General features: G+C 44.1%; 1 protein-coding gene across 7 annotated transcripts in view; it reads right to left on the bottom strand.

Moving 5' to 3' along the window:
* The window catches only part of PTPRA (protein tyrosine phosphatase receptor type A), a 221,923-nt gene that overhangs the window by 56,074 nt on the left and 151,035 nt on the right, over positions 1–14,814 (bottom strand). For all 7 annotated transcript variants that reach the window (XM_078772136.1, XM_068106528.2, XM_068106531.2 and 4 more), the window contains exons 10-12: positions 13,727–13,803; positions 13,572–13,608; positions 13,375–13,472 (exon numbers count right to left, since the gene is read on the bottom strand). In XM_078772136.1, the coding sequence (XP_078628262.1) occupies positions 13,375–13,472; positions 13,572–13,608; positions 13,727–13,803 (212 nt within the window). The remainder of the gene's footprint in view (positions 1–13,374; positions 13,473–13,571; positions 13,609–13,726; positions 13,804–14,814) is intronic.

Below are 14,814 nucleotides of genomic sequence, written 5' to 3'. Positions count from 1 at the left end.
ATTGTTATTGTACTGTTATTCTTGTGTGACCTTAATACAATACTTGTTTGTTGGTAACAATTGGTGTGGTTTCACCATTGATCTTTGACATACAGAATAACACATTTTTCTGCCGTGACTCCTCTCGGGGCTCGGAGGTACACCGTGACCGGGGTTTGGGGAGGAGCACGTAACAGAAATTGGGCAACGTAACAACTTAGCACGTAACAGATATATATACATATATATATATATGTGTATATATATATATATATATGTGTATTATATATACTAGGGCATGCCCGTACTATATATAAGCTAGGACGTGCCCGTACGTGGGTGCCCGTTCCTTGCCAAAAAAAAAAAAAAAAAAAATTTGTGTAGGGGTGTGTGTGTGTAAACATCCTAGGGCGTGCCCGTACGTGGGTGCAAAAAAACATGCGTGCAAACAACAACAACAAAAAAAAACTTTGAAACCACGTGGCAGTAACGACCACAGAACCCCCCCCCCTCTATTTACATGAATGGTTTGGTCCATTCGCAACGACCACAGAACCCCCCCCCCTCTATTTACATGCAATGGTTTGGTCCAAAGCGAACGGTTTGGTCCATTCGATGTGATTCGATGATTCGATGTGAATGGTTTGGTCCATTCGCAACGACCACAGAACCCCCCCCTCTATTTACATGAATGGTTTGGTCCATTCGCAAAGCCAAAGCGAACGACCACAGAACCCCCCCCTCTATTTACATGAATGGTTTGGTCCATTCGCAAAGCCAAAGCGAACGACCACAGAACCCCCCCCCCCCCTCTATTTACATGAATGGTTTGGTCCATTCGCAACGCCAAAGCGAACGGCGAACGGCTAAATCGCCATAGCTCGGTAAGTACTTGTCCGATTAATTTAAAACCTTGAAAAGGCACATCCTCGGGTCCCCAGCAATATACCTGGCAAGTTTCAAGTATATCGGACCCGTGGTTGTCGAGAAACAGCGGTCACAGACACACAGACACACAGACACACAGACACACAGACACACAGACATTACTGGAATTTTATATATATATATATATATATATATATATATATATGTGTATATATATATATATATATATATATATATGTGTATATATATATATATATATACATACAGACTTGGCATTTAATATGGAATATTTTTTTTGTGGGGGTGAACTTACTTTTCAAGATGTCTTAGAACCAAAAGTTCATTGGAATTATGTTGAAATTATTCTAGATTTTGTTAATGTGACCTTTAAAAGAAACAAAAACCACATTTGACATTTCGAAACAAATAAATTGATCCTTGAAAGTGATTTAAACTGATATCGAACTCAATTCATGGACAGTACTGTGTTAAACTTCTGTACGTTTTCCAGAAGTATCTCTTTATTTTGCCAAATTTTTTTTTTAACAAAAACAAAAGTTACATTACGACTGGGATTACGGACAGTAAAATTACAGTTCAGTACTTCGTGTAACCCCCACGAGCATTCAGGAGAGCACGTACACGTTAAGGCATGCTGTTCACGAGATTTGCCAAGGTTTGGACAGGAATCGCTTGCCATGCAGTTACAATAGTCTGCTGCAATTCACGAACAGAGGTCGGCTGCTGGTCCAAGTGGTCGATTTGACGCGTTAATTCTGCCCACAAGTTCTCGATCGGATTCATATCCGGGGACATGGCAAGCCACTCCATATGCACTACAACATGGTCAGCAAGAAAGTGTTGGATCATGCGAGCACGATGAGGCCGTGCATTATCATCTTGGAAGACAGTTTCCGCGAAAGGCTGCACGAGCAAATGGAAGCAGTGTTTCTTCCAGAATGGCCCTGTACTTGAACTGGTCCAGGTTTCCATTCAGAACAAGCAGGTCAGTTTTGCCCCCTGCATGAAAAGCAGCCCAAACGGTCACCCCACCACCTCCAGGTTGGACTCTTGGCACTATACAATCTTTGTTGTAGGCTTCATGCACTTGTCTGCACACTCGGACGTGGCCATCTTGACGATAGCCAGAAATCTAGACTCGTCACTGAAGATCACGTGATTCCAGTGTCCTGGCTGCCATTGACGGTGCTCTCTGGCCCACTGCAATCGGTGCTGGCGGTGTTGTCAGGTCAGGCGTGGCTTTCTCAGGGGACACCTGGCACGATAGCCTGCTTGAACCAGTCGTTGGTTGACTAGCCTTCTGGATACAGGCACATTTGTCAGTTGCTGCCACTCAGCCCTAAGCCGATTAGCTGACTTGGTACGGCCATTGCGGACTAACCGGTGCAGCTGGCGATCATCCCTCCTTGTGGTTCTGCGGGGACGTCCTGGCCTCGGTATTGAAGTAGGGACACCCCTCTGAGCATTTCGTTTCAGGATCTTTGACACCTGACCTTGAGTGATGCCATACTGCCGAGCAATAGCACGCTGTTTCATGCCGTAATTTCGTAAAGCCACCACTCCATGACAAACAGCATTGTCGAGTTGACGGACCATCTCCAGAGGAAGCGGCAATAACTTTTGGAGACGTGCAGCAGTTGTTTTCCAATAATACAGAACGCAACAACCCTTGTATACCCGACTGTGAAGCCAATCATCAAATGCACCTGTCCGTACATTTTGCCACGCCACCTGTGATAAAATCCTGTTGTTGACTTCTTGCTGCGACAGACAATCAGTGACATGGTTCTTTTAACAAATAAATCACCAAAGTGTAAAAGAAACTCACCAGATTGATATACTGAGTTAAGAAAGTAAACCCAAGTCAAGGAAAAAAAAATATTCCATATTAAATGCCAAGTCTGTATATATTGTTGTGGATATGAGAATTGTGTTTTTTTTTATTGTGTAGTAAATGGTAAAATATCACCCTCCTTCCACCAGTTGTGTATAAAGGTCAAAAGGGCGTCCCTTAGTTAGGTCATATACAATCACGTTAGCCAATCATAGATTTCCTCCTTGTTGGTAGTTTATTTCCTTATTCTATGGAGGTTAAGGCTGTGTCTTCCATTAATTGACACTCCATTGCACCGAATCAAATAAGAATAGCTCCCCTTCAATAATTACATTTCCCAGCCCAAACTCCCTCTCTGGGTAAAGCAGCTTCACAAGCATGGGGTGCGCGCCCTCTCATTTCGCTGCAAATAGTGAATACGTGCTCCGTGCTCTGTTTGAACAGGAGGGGCGGGGTCGCCGGGAAGAGGCAAGCCCAGGGCGCACCACGAGGGGCGGGGCTGTTCAGCCCCATGCCCATATAAGGGAACAAGCCCGTAGCTCACCACGAGAGGCGCGCCGTTCGGCGCCATGTCCAAATAAGGAGGCAAGCCCGTGGCATTGCCATATAAGGTCACAGAGCACGGGGGGAGGGCGGTACCGAAACCAACGAGGGCGTGTCACACCCGCGCTTGAGGATGAGATATGCGTGCGAAGATCGCGCAAGAGAGATGAGTGAGGGAGCCCCACGAGCAGTTCTGCAGAGGGAGTTCTGAAGTGAGAGTTCTGTGAAGGGAGTTGCTTGAAGGTTCATGAGAGTTGGACAAAGTAGGTACAAGGTCGGTGAGAAGGCACGAACGAGAGGCGTGATCTAGCAAGACTGAGAGAGAGACGTGAGGGGGTGCCTGTATTGCGGCAATAGGCCGATACCCTCTAGGCCCTATTGCCGGTCGGTGAGACGCGAGGCTGTGTTTGCCGGGTTTTCGCCTCGACCCCAAAGCGTGGATCGGAGCGCGCGTTTGGAGCCGGACCTCGACGCCTACCATCTGCCTGGACCCTCCTCTGCCGTCCCAAACCATCCCTGCCTTTCCATCCTTTTGTGTACGTGAGTTTGTTCTGTGTGTCTTGTCCTTGGGGTATAAGTTAAGCCTGTTTAGTTAAGCCAGAGTTTCACTGTGTCCTTCTGGTCCGTCCCTCTTTCTGTCTTTATTTTATTATCCTTCCTCCTCCTTGGTTTATTTTGGTTGTAAATAGTAGTAATAAATTATAGTCGTATTTCAAACCCTTTTTGTCTTCTTCTTCTTCACATCCGTCGTCTTTGTCTTTTCCCAATTGAATACCTGTGGCATGATTTGGCCAACATTAAGGAATCGGGTCTAGTCATTGTTAACGGTTCGGGCCGCGGCTGCCATCCGCTCGGCAAATTAACATCTTATCCGCGGTCACGAACGGGGCTGTGCACCATCCTTTCCGGAGGTCGCAGTGCAGCTTCAGGGACCACGTCGGTCAGTAACAAACGAGGGGACTAATCCCCCCTCAAAGGGGAACCATAGGCCGACGTTGGGTTCCGTAACAATATATAATCAACACACTTTTCCTATCATTTAAAACCGTCTTTATGCCTTTTTTGACAAACTCATGATGCAATACATGGCTACAAATCATGCTATAACACACATTCCACTATCACACCCTTCAAATCATGCTATAACACACACATTCCACTACCACACCCTTCAAATCATGCTATAACACATTCCAATATCACACCCTTCAAATCATGCTATAACACACACATTCCACTATCACACCCTTCAAATCATGCTATAACACATTCCACTATCCCACCCTTCAAATCATGCTATAACACATTCCACTATCACACCCTTCAAATCATGCTATAACACACACATTCCACTATCACACCCTTCAAATCATGCTATAACACATTCCACTATCACACCCTTCCAATCATGCCATTACATATTCCACTATCACACCCTTCAAATCATGCTGAAACACACACATTCCACGATCACACCCTTCAAATCATGCTATAACACATTCCACTATCACACCCTTCCAATCATGCCATTACATATTCCACTATCACACCCTTCAAATCATGCTGAAACACACACATTCCACGATCACACCCTTCAAATCATGCTATAACACATTCCACTATCACACCCTTCAAATCATGCGATAACACATTCCACTATCACACCCTTCAAATCATGCTATAACACACACATTCCACTATCACACCCTTCAAATCATGCTATAACACATTCCACTATAGCACCCTTCCAATCATGCTATAACATATTCCACGATCACACCCTTCAAATCATGCTATAACACATTCCACTATCACACCCTTCAAATCATGCGATAACACATTCCACTATCACACCCTTCAAATCATGCTATAACACACACATTCCACTATCACATCCTTCAAATCATGCCATAACACATTCCACTATAGCACCCTTCCAATCATGCTATAACATATTCCACGATCACACCCTTCAAATCATGCTATAACATATTCCACGATCACACCCTTCAAATCATGCTATAACATATTCCACGATCACACCCTTCAAATCATGCTGAAACACACACATTCCACGATCACACCCTTCAAATCATGCTATAACACATTCCACTATCACACCCTTCAAATCATGCTATGACACATTCAACTATCACACCCTTCAAATCATGCTATAACATATTCCACGATCACACCCTTCAAATCATGCTATAACACACACATTCCACTATCACACCCTTCAAATCATGCTGTAACATATTCCACTATCACACCCTGCAAATCATGCTATAACATATTCCACTATCACACCCTTCAAATCATGCGATAACATATTCCATGATCACACCCTTCAAATCATGCTATGACACACACATTCCACTATCCCACCCTTCAAATCATGCTATAACACATTCCACTATCACACCCTTCAAATCATGCCATAACATATTCCACGATCACACCCTTCAAATTATGCTATAACACACACATTCCACTATCACACCCTTCAAATCATGCTATAACACATTCCACTATCACACCCTTCAAATCATGCTATAACACACATTCCACTATCACACCCTTCAAATCATGCCATCACACACATTCCACTATCACACCCTTCATATCATGCTATAACACATTCCACTATCACACCCTTCAAATCATGCCATAACATATTCCACGATCACACCCTTCAAATCATGCTATAACACACACATTCCACTATCACACCCTTCAAATCATGCTATAACACACATTCCACTATCACACCCTTCAAATCATGCTATAACACATTCCACTATCACACCCTTCAAATCATGCGATAACACACATTCCACTATCACACCCTTCAAATCATGCTATAACACACATTCCACTATCACACCATCATGCTATAACACATTCCACTATCACACCCTTCAAATCAAAAACTCACGGGTAACGGGTGGTGGGGTGCGGGTAATGTGTGGTGGGGTGCGGGTAACGGGTGGTCGGGTGCGGGTAACGGGTGGTGGGGTGCGGGTAACGGGTGGTGGGGTGCGGGTAACGGGTGGTGGGGTGCGGGTAACGGGTGGTGGGGTGCGGGTAACGGGTGGTGGGGTGCAGGTAACGGGTGGTGGGGTGCGGGAAAATGGGTGGTGGGGTGAAGATAACGGGTAGTGCGGTGGGGTAAACGGCGGTGGGGTGTGGGAAACAGGGTTTGCGGTATGGGATACAGAAGGTGCGGTGTGTGGGAAACGGGGATGTGCGGTATGGGATACATGGGGTGTGGTATGGGATACAGGGATGCAGTGTGGGAATACGAGCAGCGTGGTATGGGAAACGGTCCGGCGGGTGTGGGAAAAAAAATTTGCGGGGTGTGCAAAACAGTTTTGCGGGTGTGGGAAACGGGTGTTGGGATGCGGGAGGAGGCGGTGAGCTGTGCAAAGGGCAGTTAGGAATGGGAGGGGTGGTGAGGTGCGGTGGTGTAGATGCATTCGATGCTGCATCTCAACATGTGAAAAAGCCCATCCGGGAATGCAATGGCAAAAATAAATTCACAACCTTGTCATCGAATATCTACTTTCAACCACCATCATATAACCTTAAGGTAATACCTATTACACAACAGCTGGATCAGCACAATCTCCCCGAGTGTACAGAAGGGTATTCATTCATTTCCTTCTCTTAGTTCCTGTAGATAGTGCAGCTTTGGCTGATGCATTAAAATTTCTCACATGATAAGATAAGCCCCATTAATGTTGCGTTTTCAGTAGCATTTCAACCTCGTTATGGCATTTCAATCCTCGACTAATGGCTTTGATTGGCTGTAGAGAAATGCCGAATGTCTGACTTCAGGTTTCGAGGAGAATACTGCCACACAGCAATGACAGATAGCAATCGCAGCTCGGAAGCTTGGCTCCCTCGCTCTGGCATATTTATGTGACAGCAATGTTTCGCAAAGAAAAAAAAAAATTGCAGATCAAGTATTCTGGATTTAAGGAACATTCTTCCTTTAACCCCTATCTTATAAATACCGAGCAAAATAAAGATTGTTCAAACACAAGCATCCCATTTGAACATTTGTACAAGTGGGTAAATCGCTTTGCAATATCCGAACAAACCTGATAAACATACTTATTAGTCCCCTACCAGTGTACACCGGAGGGGACTATAGGGACGGCACTCCGTCCCTCCGTCCGTCAGTCCGTCACGCAAAGAACAGTTTTCCGGACTTTTTTTCTAAACTCTTAATGCTAATGATTTCAAACTTGGTACATGGTTTCCTCATGATAAGTTACAGATCAAGTTCGAACTTCACGACGTTTCGATCATTTTTAACAAAGTTATGGCACTTTGAACTTTGGGAATTCTGATAATTCTGATGATCCTAGTTTTAATTTCCTTTAAAAACCAATTTCTCTGCAATAATAGGACCGAGTGAGATAAAATTTTCACCATATGATGGACTCGGTCTGCAGAATATTTTAATGGTAATTATGACGTCACAAGTCACGTGGTTCGGCCGCCATATTGTTTTCGTGAAAACACGAAAACCCCTTTTTCTTTACAACGGCTGAACAGGTCGAGGCCAAACTTTGCAGGCAGAATCGCATACCCATGACGAACAAAAAAGTGAGCGAGCATGACGTCATGCGTCACATGGTTTCAGAGTTATGACGTTTTTAAGCATGAACCTTTAAAACCGAGCCCCTCCCTAATTTTTGATCCAATCGAGGGGAAACTTCACAGATCTGTTCCGCATGTCAGTCTACCAAATTGTCCTTTTGGAATTTGCGATAGGTCACGTGGTTTGGCAGATATCGTTAATTAAACGGTAATGTTAAAAAAAATGGATATCTCTTGAATCGCTAGTACCTCAGACCGTGAGTTGTTAATAATTTATATAATTCACACAGTGCAAGACGTGCAGGCCGCTTCACGGAGCGGCCTTGCGGGCTTATCAACGAGGCGAGGCGTGACACACGTGTCTCAGCATACCTCAGATCAAGTTTGAAAACCAGCATCAACCGTGCATAAATTTGCATATTCGATCATTTTTGACAAAGTTATGGCACTTTGAACTTTGGTAGGGGACATGTATTGCAGCGCAATACTCAGAATGCTTGTTCAAAATGCTTCCACACTCGTCTCAAAAAAAAATACGTGGCACTGAGCCATACAATTATTGTTTACGTCGTTGTGAAAACAAATACGAGGACGATTCCATCACTGCAGCCGTTTTAAAGAAGAATTAACTTTTTGCACCATCGTGTATTATTCGGCACTTTCTCAGCTCCAATGACCATTATCACACAAGGGAACCGGACAAAAATGACCAGCCCCGTCAAACCTCAGGTGTGTTTCCGTCACACTTAAGGGTACGCTGAGGCATGCCATACATCTCTATATCTGTGCGTGTGTATGCGTGTCTTTGTGTCTGTGTTATTGGTTGGCATTTCCATATGCGGGTTTCAGAAAGTGGAACGGACCCCTCCCAGATGTTAATAGATCAACCTCCGTTTGCGTGTGTGTGTGTGTGTGCGTGTGTGTGTGTGTGTGTGTGTGTGTGTGTGTGTGTGTGTGTGTGTGTGTGTGTGTGTGTGCGCGTGCGCGCGCGAGTGCTGTTGTGGTTGTTATATCCACACGTTAGTCAGGTTCACTATGTCAATAAATTATATTTCGTTCAAAATCATGGTAGATTAGCAAACCTATACATTTTTGGAAAGGTTATAGCATAAGGAAACTAAAAATCAATGTTTACATTTGGAGAGATACCTGTATGGCGGCCATTTTGAAAATCCAAAATGGCCACTGTAAAATACATATTTTGTTCTATTTCTGCCTCTAATTACCCTAAAAACTTTTAAAAATATACTAAACCTATATTTTCAGGAACAAGGAATCCAATGAAAGTATCAAATTAGTGCTATGGGGAATGGTAAGACACGAATCAAAGGTTTTGAATTGCAAAATACTGTCTTTATATTCGCGATAAGTTGCATAATCAAATACATGTTATCATTTTGTACAGGCAGTTAATAACATCAAAATGTGTCACAATAATTCATATCACCAAACATACACAGGCAGTCAGCAAAATCATAGATACACATGCAGTCAGTATAACTTCACATCTACACAGGCAGTCAATGACAAAATATACACAGGCAGTCAATGGCATCAAACATACTCGATTACAGAATATGCCATTTAGAGTTCGTCATCACTGTCCTGTGTGTCGTATCCGACAATATAGTCCGCATCGTTTTCACAGTCCGTTCCACACAAGCAAAGGTCGGTCAAATTGATTGGCAAATCGAATTGGTCGAATGGTCGATCGAATCGAATTCGATGAATCGAATCGAATCGATCGAATTGGTCGAATGGTCGATCGAAGCGATTGGTCGAATTGGTCGAATCGAATTGGTCGGAATTGGCAAATGTAAACATTGATTTTCAGATTTTCCATGTAATAACGTTTCCAAAAATGTATAGGTTTGCTAATCTACCATGATTTTGAACGAAAAAACATAGTGAACCTGACTACGTGGGTGGGTTTTAGGAGATGGAACGGAGACCTACCAGGTCTCAAGTTACCCACCTCCAGAAAGTATCCACGTGTGTGTGTGTTGTGTGTGTGTGTGTGTGTGTGTGTGTGTGTGTGTGTGTGTGTGTGTGTGTGTGTGTGTGTGTGTTTCTGGCTGTGTGTATCTCTGTGAGTTTCTGGCTGTGTGTATCTCTGTGAGTTTCTGGCTGTGTGTATCTCTGTGAGTTTCTGGCTGTGTGTATCTCTGTGAGTTTCTGGCTGTGTGTATCTCTGTGAGTTTCTGGCTGTGTGTATCTCTGTGAGTTTCTGGCTGTGTGTATCTCTGTGAGTTTCTGGCTGTGTGTATCTCTGTGAGTTTCTGGCTGTGTGTATCTCTGTGAGTTTCTGGCTGTGTGTATCTCTGTGAGTTTCTGGCTGTGTGTATCTCTGTGAGTTTCTGGCTGTGTGTATCTCTGTGAGTTTCTGGCTGTGTGTATCTCTGTGAGTTTCTGGCTGTGTGTATCTCTGTGAGTTTCTGGCTGTGTGTATCTCTGTGAGTTTCTGGCTGTGTGTATCTCTGTGAGTTTCTGGCTGTGTGTATCTCTGTGAGTTTCTGGCTGTGTGTATCTCTGTGAGTTTCTGGCTGTGTGTATCTGTGAGTTTCTGGCTGTGTGTATCTCTGTGAGTTTCTGGCTGTGTGTATCTGTGAGTTTCTGGCTGTGTGTATCTCTGTGAGTTTCTGGCTGTGTGTATCTCTGTGAGTTTCTGGCTGTGTGTATCTCTGTGAGTTTCTGGCTGTGTGTATCTCTGTGAGTTTCTGGCTGTGTGTATCTCTGTGAGTTTCTGGCTGTGTGTATCTCTGTGAGTTTCTGGCTGTGTGTATCTCTGTGAGTTTCTGGCTGTGTGTATATCTGTGAGTTTCTGGCTGTGTGTATCTCTGTGTGTTTCTGGCTGTGTGTATCTCTGTGTGTTTCTGGCTGTGTGTTTCTGGCTGTGTGTTTCTGGCTGTGTGTTTCTGGCTGTGTGTTTCTGGCTGTGTGTTTCTGGCTGTGTGTTTCTGGCTGTGTGTTTCTGGCTGTGTGTTTCTGGCTGTGTGTTTCTGGCTGTGTGTTTCTGACTGTGTGTTTCTGGCTGTGTGTTTCTGACTGTGTGTTTCTGGCTGTGTGTTTCTGGCTGTGTGTTTCTGGCTGTGTGTTTCTGGCTGTGTGTTTCTGGCTGTGTGTTTCTGGCTGTGTGTCTTTCTCTGTGTGTTTCTGGCTGTGTGCATCTCTGTGTGCTGAGGTCTCTCTCTGGCGACGCGTCTCTCTTTGGCTATGTGTGCATCTCTCTTGGCTACGTGTGCGTCTCTCTTTGGCTACGTGTGCGTGTCTCTCTGGCTACGTGTGCGTGTCTCTCTGGCTACGTGTGCGTGTCTCTCTGGCTACGTGTGCGTGTCTCTCTGGCTACGTGTGCGTGTCTCTCTGGCTACGTGTGCGTGTCTCTCTGGCTAAGTGTGCGTGTCTCTCTGGCTAAGTGTGCGTGTCTCTCTGGCTACGTGTGCGTGTCTCTCTGGCTACGTGTGCGTATCTCTCTGGCTACGTGTGCGTATCTCTCTGGCTACGTGTGCGTATCTCTCTGGCTACGTGTGCGTATCTCTCTGGCTACGTGTGCGTATCTCTCTGGCTACGTGTGCGTATCTCTCTGGCTACGTGTGCGTATCTCTCTGGCTACGTGTGCGTATCTCTCTGGCTACGTGTGCGTATCTCTCTGGCTACGTGTGCGTATCTCTCTGGCTACGTGTGCGTATCTCTCTGGCTACGTGTGCGTATCTCTCTGGCTACGTGTGCGTATCTCTCTGGCTACGTGTGCGTATCTCTCTGGCTGCGTGTGCGTCTCGGGCTGCGTGTGCGTCTCGGGCTGCATGTGTGTGTCTTGGCTGTGTGTGTGTGTGTCTTGGCTGTGTGTTTATGTCTCCGACTTTTTGTGTGTGTCTTTGGCTGTGTGTGTATTTCTATGGCTGTGTGTGTGTGTGTGTGTGTGTGGCCATGTCTGTCTCTGTGTGTGTATGTGTGTGTGTGTGTGTTTGTGTGTATGTGTGTGTGTGTGTGTGTGTGTCTGGCCGTGTGTATGTGTCTGGCTGTGTGTATCTGTCTGGTTGTGTGTATATCCCTTGTTGTGTGTATATGCCTTGTGTGTGTATGCCTAGTTGTGTGTGTATGCCTAGTTGTGTGTGTATGCCTAGTTGTGTGTGTATGCCTAGTTGTGTGTGTATGCCTAGTTGTGTGTGTATGCCTAGTTGTGTGTGTATGCCTAGTTGTGTGTGTATGCCTAGTTGTGTGTGTATGCCTAGTTGTGTGTGTATGCCTAGTTGTATGTGTATGCCTAGTTGTGTGTGTATGCCTAGTTGTGTGTGTATGCCTAGTTGTGTGTGTATGCCTAGTTGTGTGTGTATGCCTAGTTGTGTGTGTGTGTGTGTGTGTGTGTGTGTGTGTGTGTGTGTGTGTGTGTGTCTGGCTGTGTGTCTCTGTCTGTGTGTCTTTCTGTGTCTTTGTGTGTCGCTGTCGGTCTGTGTCTCTTTCTCTGTCTGTGTGTCAAACATGACATCATTATAAAGTTAAATGTAAAACAAATCGAAAATGTTTGTGGGTGTACTTTTTGTTTTAAATCATTTGACCTCATGGATCCTGCAGTTCTAAATGTACATATTTTACAGGATATATTAACCTGCTATTGATAATGCCATCATAACCAAGATATACCATATATTTATTTTAAAGAAGAATAATTTGATGAGATGAGAAGACACTAAAGATTTTATCAATTGTTCTGATGGCTTTGATAAAACAAGGGATCTGAAGAAGGGCTGGCACACTAAACGTCAGCCACACCTCATTGCCCACAGCGGTAATCAACCTTCAGTTGAAAAATAATATTTGTTTAACTTGCGAGCTGATGTTGACGAACACTGGCCTTCGTGAAGATGAGAATTACATCAGAATAAAAGTCTTATGCACTGTACAGGTACCCGAAAGCCAAGAGGTGGCGAAATAACTCTCCCCACCTCCCCCCCCCCCCCCCAAATCTAGTACATTTCTCACAGTTAATCTGTTTCTTCAAGCATTGTACTGTTTTTTAGGCATTGACGTGTGCGTCTCTCTCTGGCTACGTGTGCGTCTCTCTCAAGAGTTCCGTAAATACATGACAAAAGAGGCGTGTCCTGGAAAAAACAAAAGGCGAGTTTGAAAAACAAAAACAAAAGGCGAGTCCTGTCCTGGAAATTAGCTGTCTGTGGTCACCAAAATGTATACAATTTGGATGGATGGCAGCATAACTCAGAAATCGGGGATGGTATTCTTCTTTGGGATGTCTAGTCTGGGATCGATTCCAGATCTGCCTATAAACCATCACCCTGGTGTTTCACAGGCGGGGCACTGAATCAATGGGTGTGCCATTCACCGGATAGATGATAAGCACGAGGCCCCATTTACTAGCACTGGTCGTTGGTGGACATTAAATATCCCTCGGTGTCCTTCATGAAGAGAAGGCGGGTATTTATCTTTTTATAAAAGTATTTATTTATCATGCAAATAAAAGTATTTATCACTCCTCTCCAAGTTACCTCCTTCCTCTCCTTTAGGTTTGTCACCATGACAATGGTGGCTGTATTCTGTTCCCATATCATTCGCCAGAAATCATTCAGAGTTTCCTCTTTGGGACCTGCAAATACAGTGTCAAAAGAATGATCCAACAAGGAACGAACAGTGTACGAGGAAGAAGAAAAATGTAACACTGCAACAAGAGGGAGTTAAGACACACCCTGTGCGGCAATAAACTTGTTCTTCTCCTGGTAACCCTGAAAGATAAAGGGGAAATTTTTTTTTGGCAAAAGTACAAACACATTTCTGATATAGTGCATTGTTACAAAAATCAACTATTTCTTTCAAATTGCAGGTTCAAAGGTGAATGCATACATTCACAAAAGAAGCATTGATATAGTCGGAATCAGGAACTCCGTCGAGTGGCATCAAATGCACCCTTGAATGATCATCTGAAAAAGGACATGCAAAAAAAAAATTAAACCAAAAAACAGCAAATAAAAACAGTTCATCGATTGAAACGTTCAAAGTTTGTCAAATGATGGACTTCAACAGCACTTCTGAATGGCTAAGTGGATAAAGTCATGAAAACTGGGAAATTACTGAACTTGCCGCACCTTCCCCCCTTTGCCCCCTACTCTGTGGTCTTTCCTATAACAGATACAGTAATCAATGAATGAATTAAAATGGCTACTGCATTATGAATGTGATCATAGGTTACACACCTTGCTCAAAAATAACTATCATTACTTAAATACCTGGACATGTCGGTTATATTCATTTATATATTCTTTTTACAGTTATCTATGGCTTGTGGAGGAACTTACACACATATAACATCTATCTATAATTCCAGTAATCTCTGTGTGTATGTATGTTTGTCTGTGACCGCTGTTTCTCGACAACCACGGGTCCGATATACTTGAAACTTGCCAGGTATATTGCTGGGGACCCGAGGATGTGCCTTTTCAAGGTTTCATATTAATCGGACAAGTAGTTACCGAGCTATGGCGATTTCTTTACCAAACTCCGCAAGCCGTTCGCTTTGGACCAAACCATTTCATGTAAATAGAGGGGGGGGATTGTCACCGTACTCGCAAGCCGTTCGCTTTGGACCAAACCATTTCATGTAAATAGAGGGGGGGGATTGTCACCGTACTCGCAAGCCGTTCGCTTTGGCTTTGCGAATGGACCAAACCATTTCATGTAAATAGAGGGGGGGGATATAATTTTAGATATATATATAGTACGGGCATGCCCTAGTGTAGAATAAAGACAGGAGTAGACAGTGTACTTTCACATAAATTACAAAGGCATTTGTAGACAATGGACAAACATATGGTATTTGAACCTGGGTTCCGAGCATAATGAGCCAGGGGGTTCAGATGGGAACACCAACACGCCAATCATCGATTAAAGTTCAACAAATGAAACATGATGAAAAGCAGGCCAAATGGACACTA

The sequence above is a fragment of the Myxine glutinosa genome, chromosome 2, assembly GCF_964187855.1.
Source record: "Myxine glutinosa chromosome 2, kmMyxGlut1.1, whole genome shotgun sequence".
In the NCBI taxonomy this organism is placed as follows: domain Eukaryota; kingdom Metazoa; phylum Chordata; class Myxini; order Myxiniformes; family Myxinidae; genus Myxine; species Myxine glutinosa.
The sequence above is the reverse complement of the archived record's forward strand: the minus strand, read 5'-3'. Positions and strand labels throughout refer to the sequence as shown.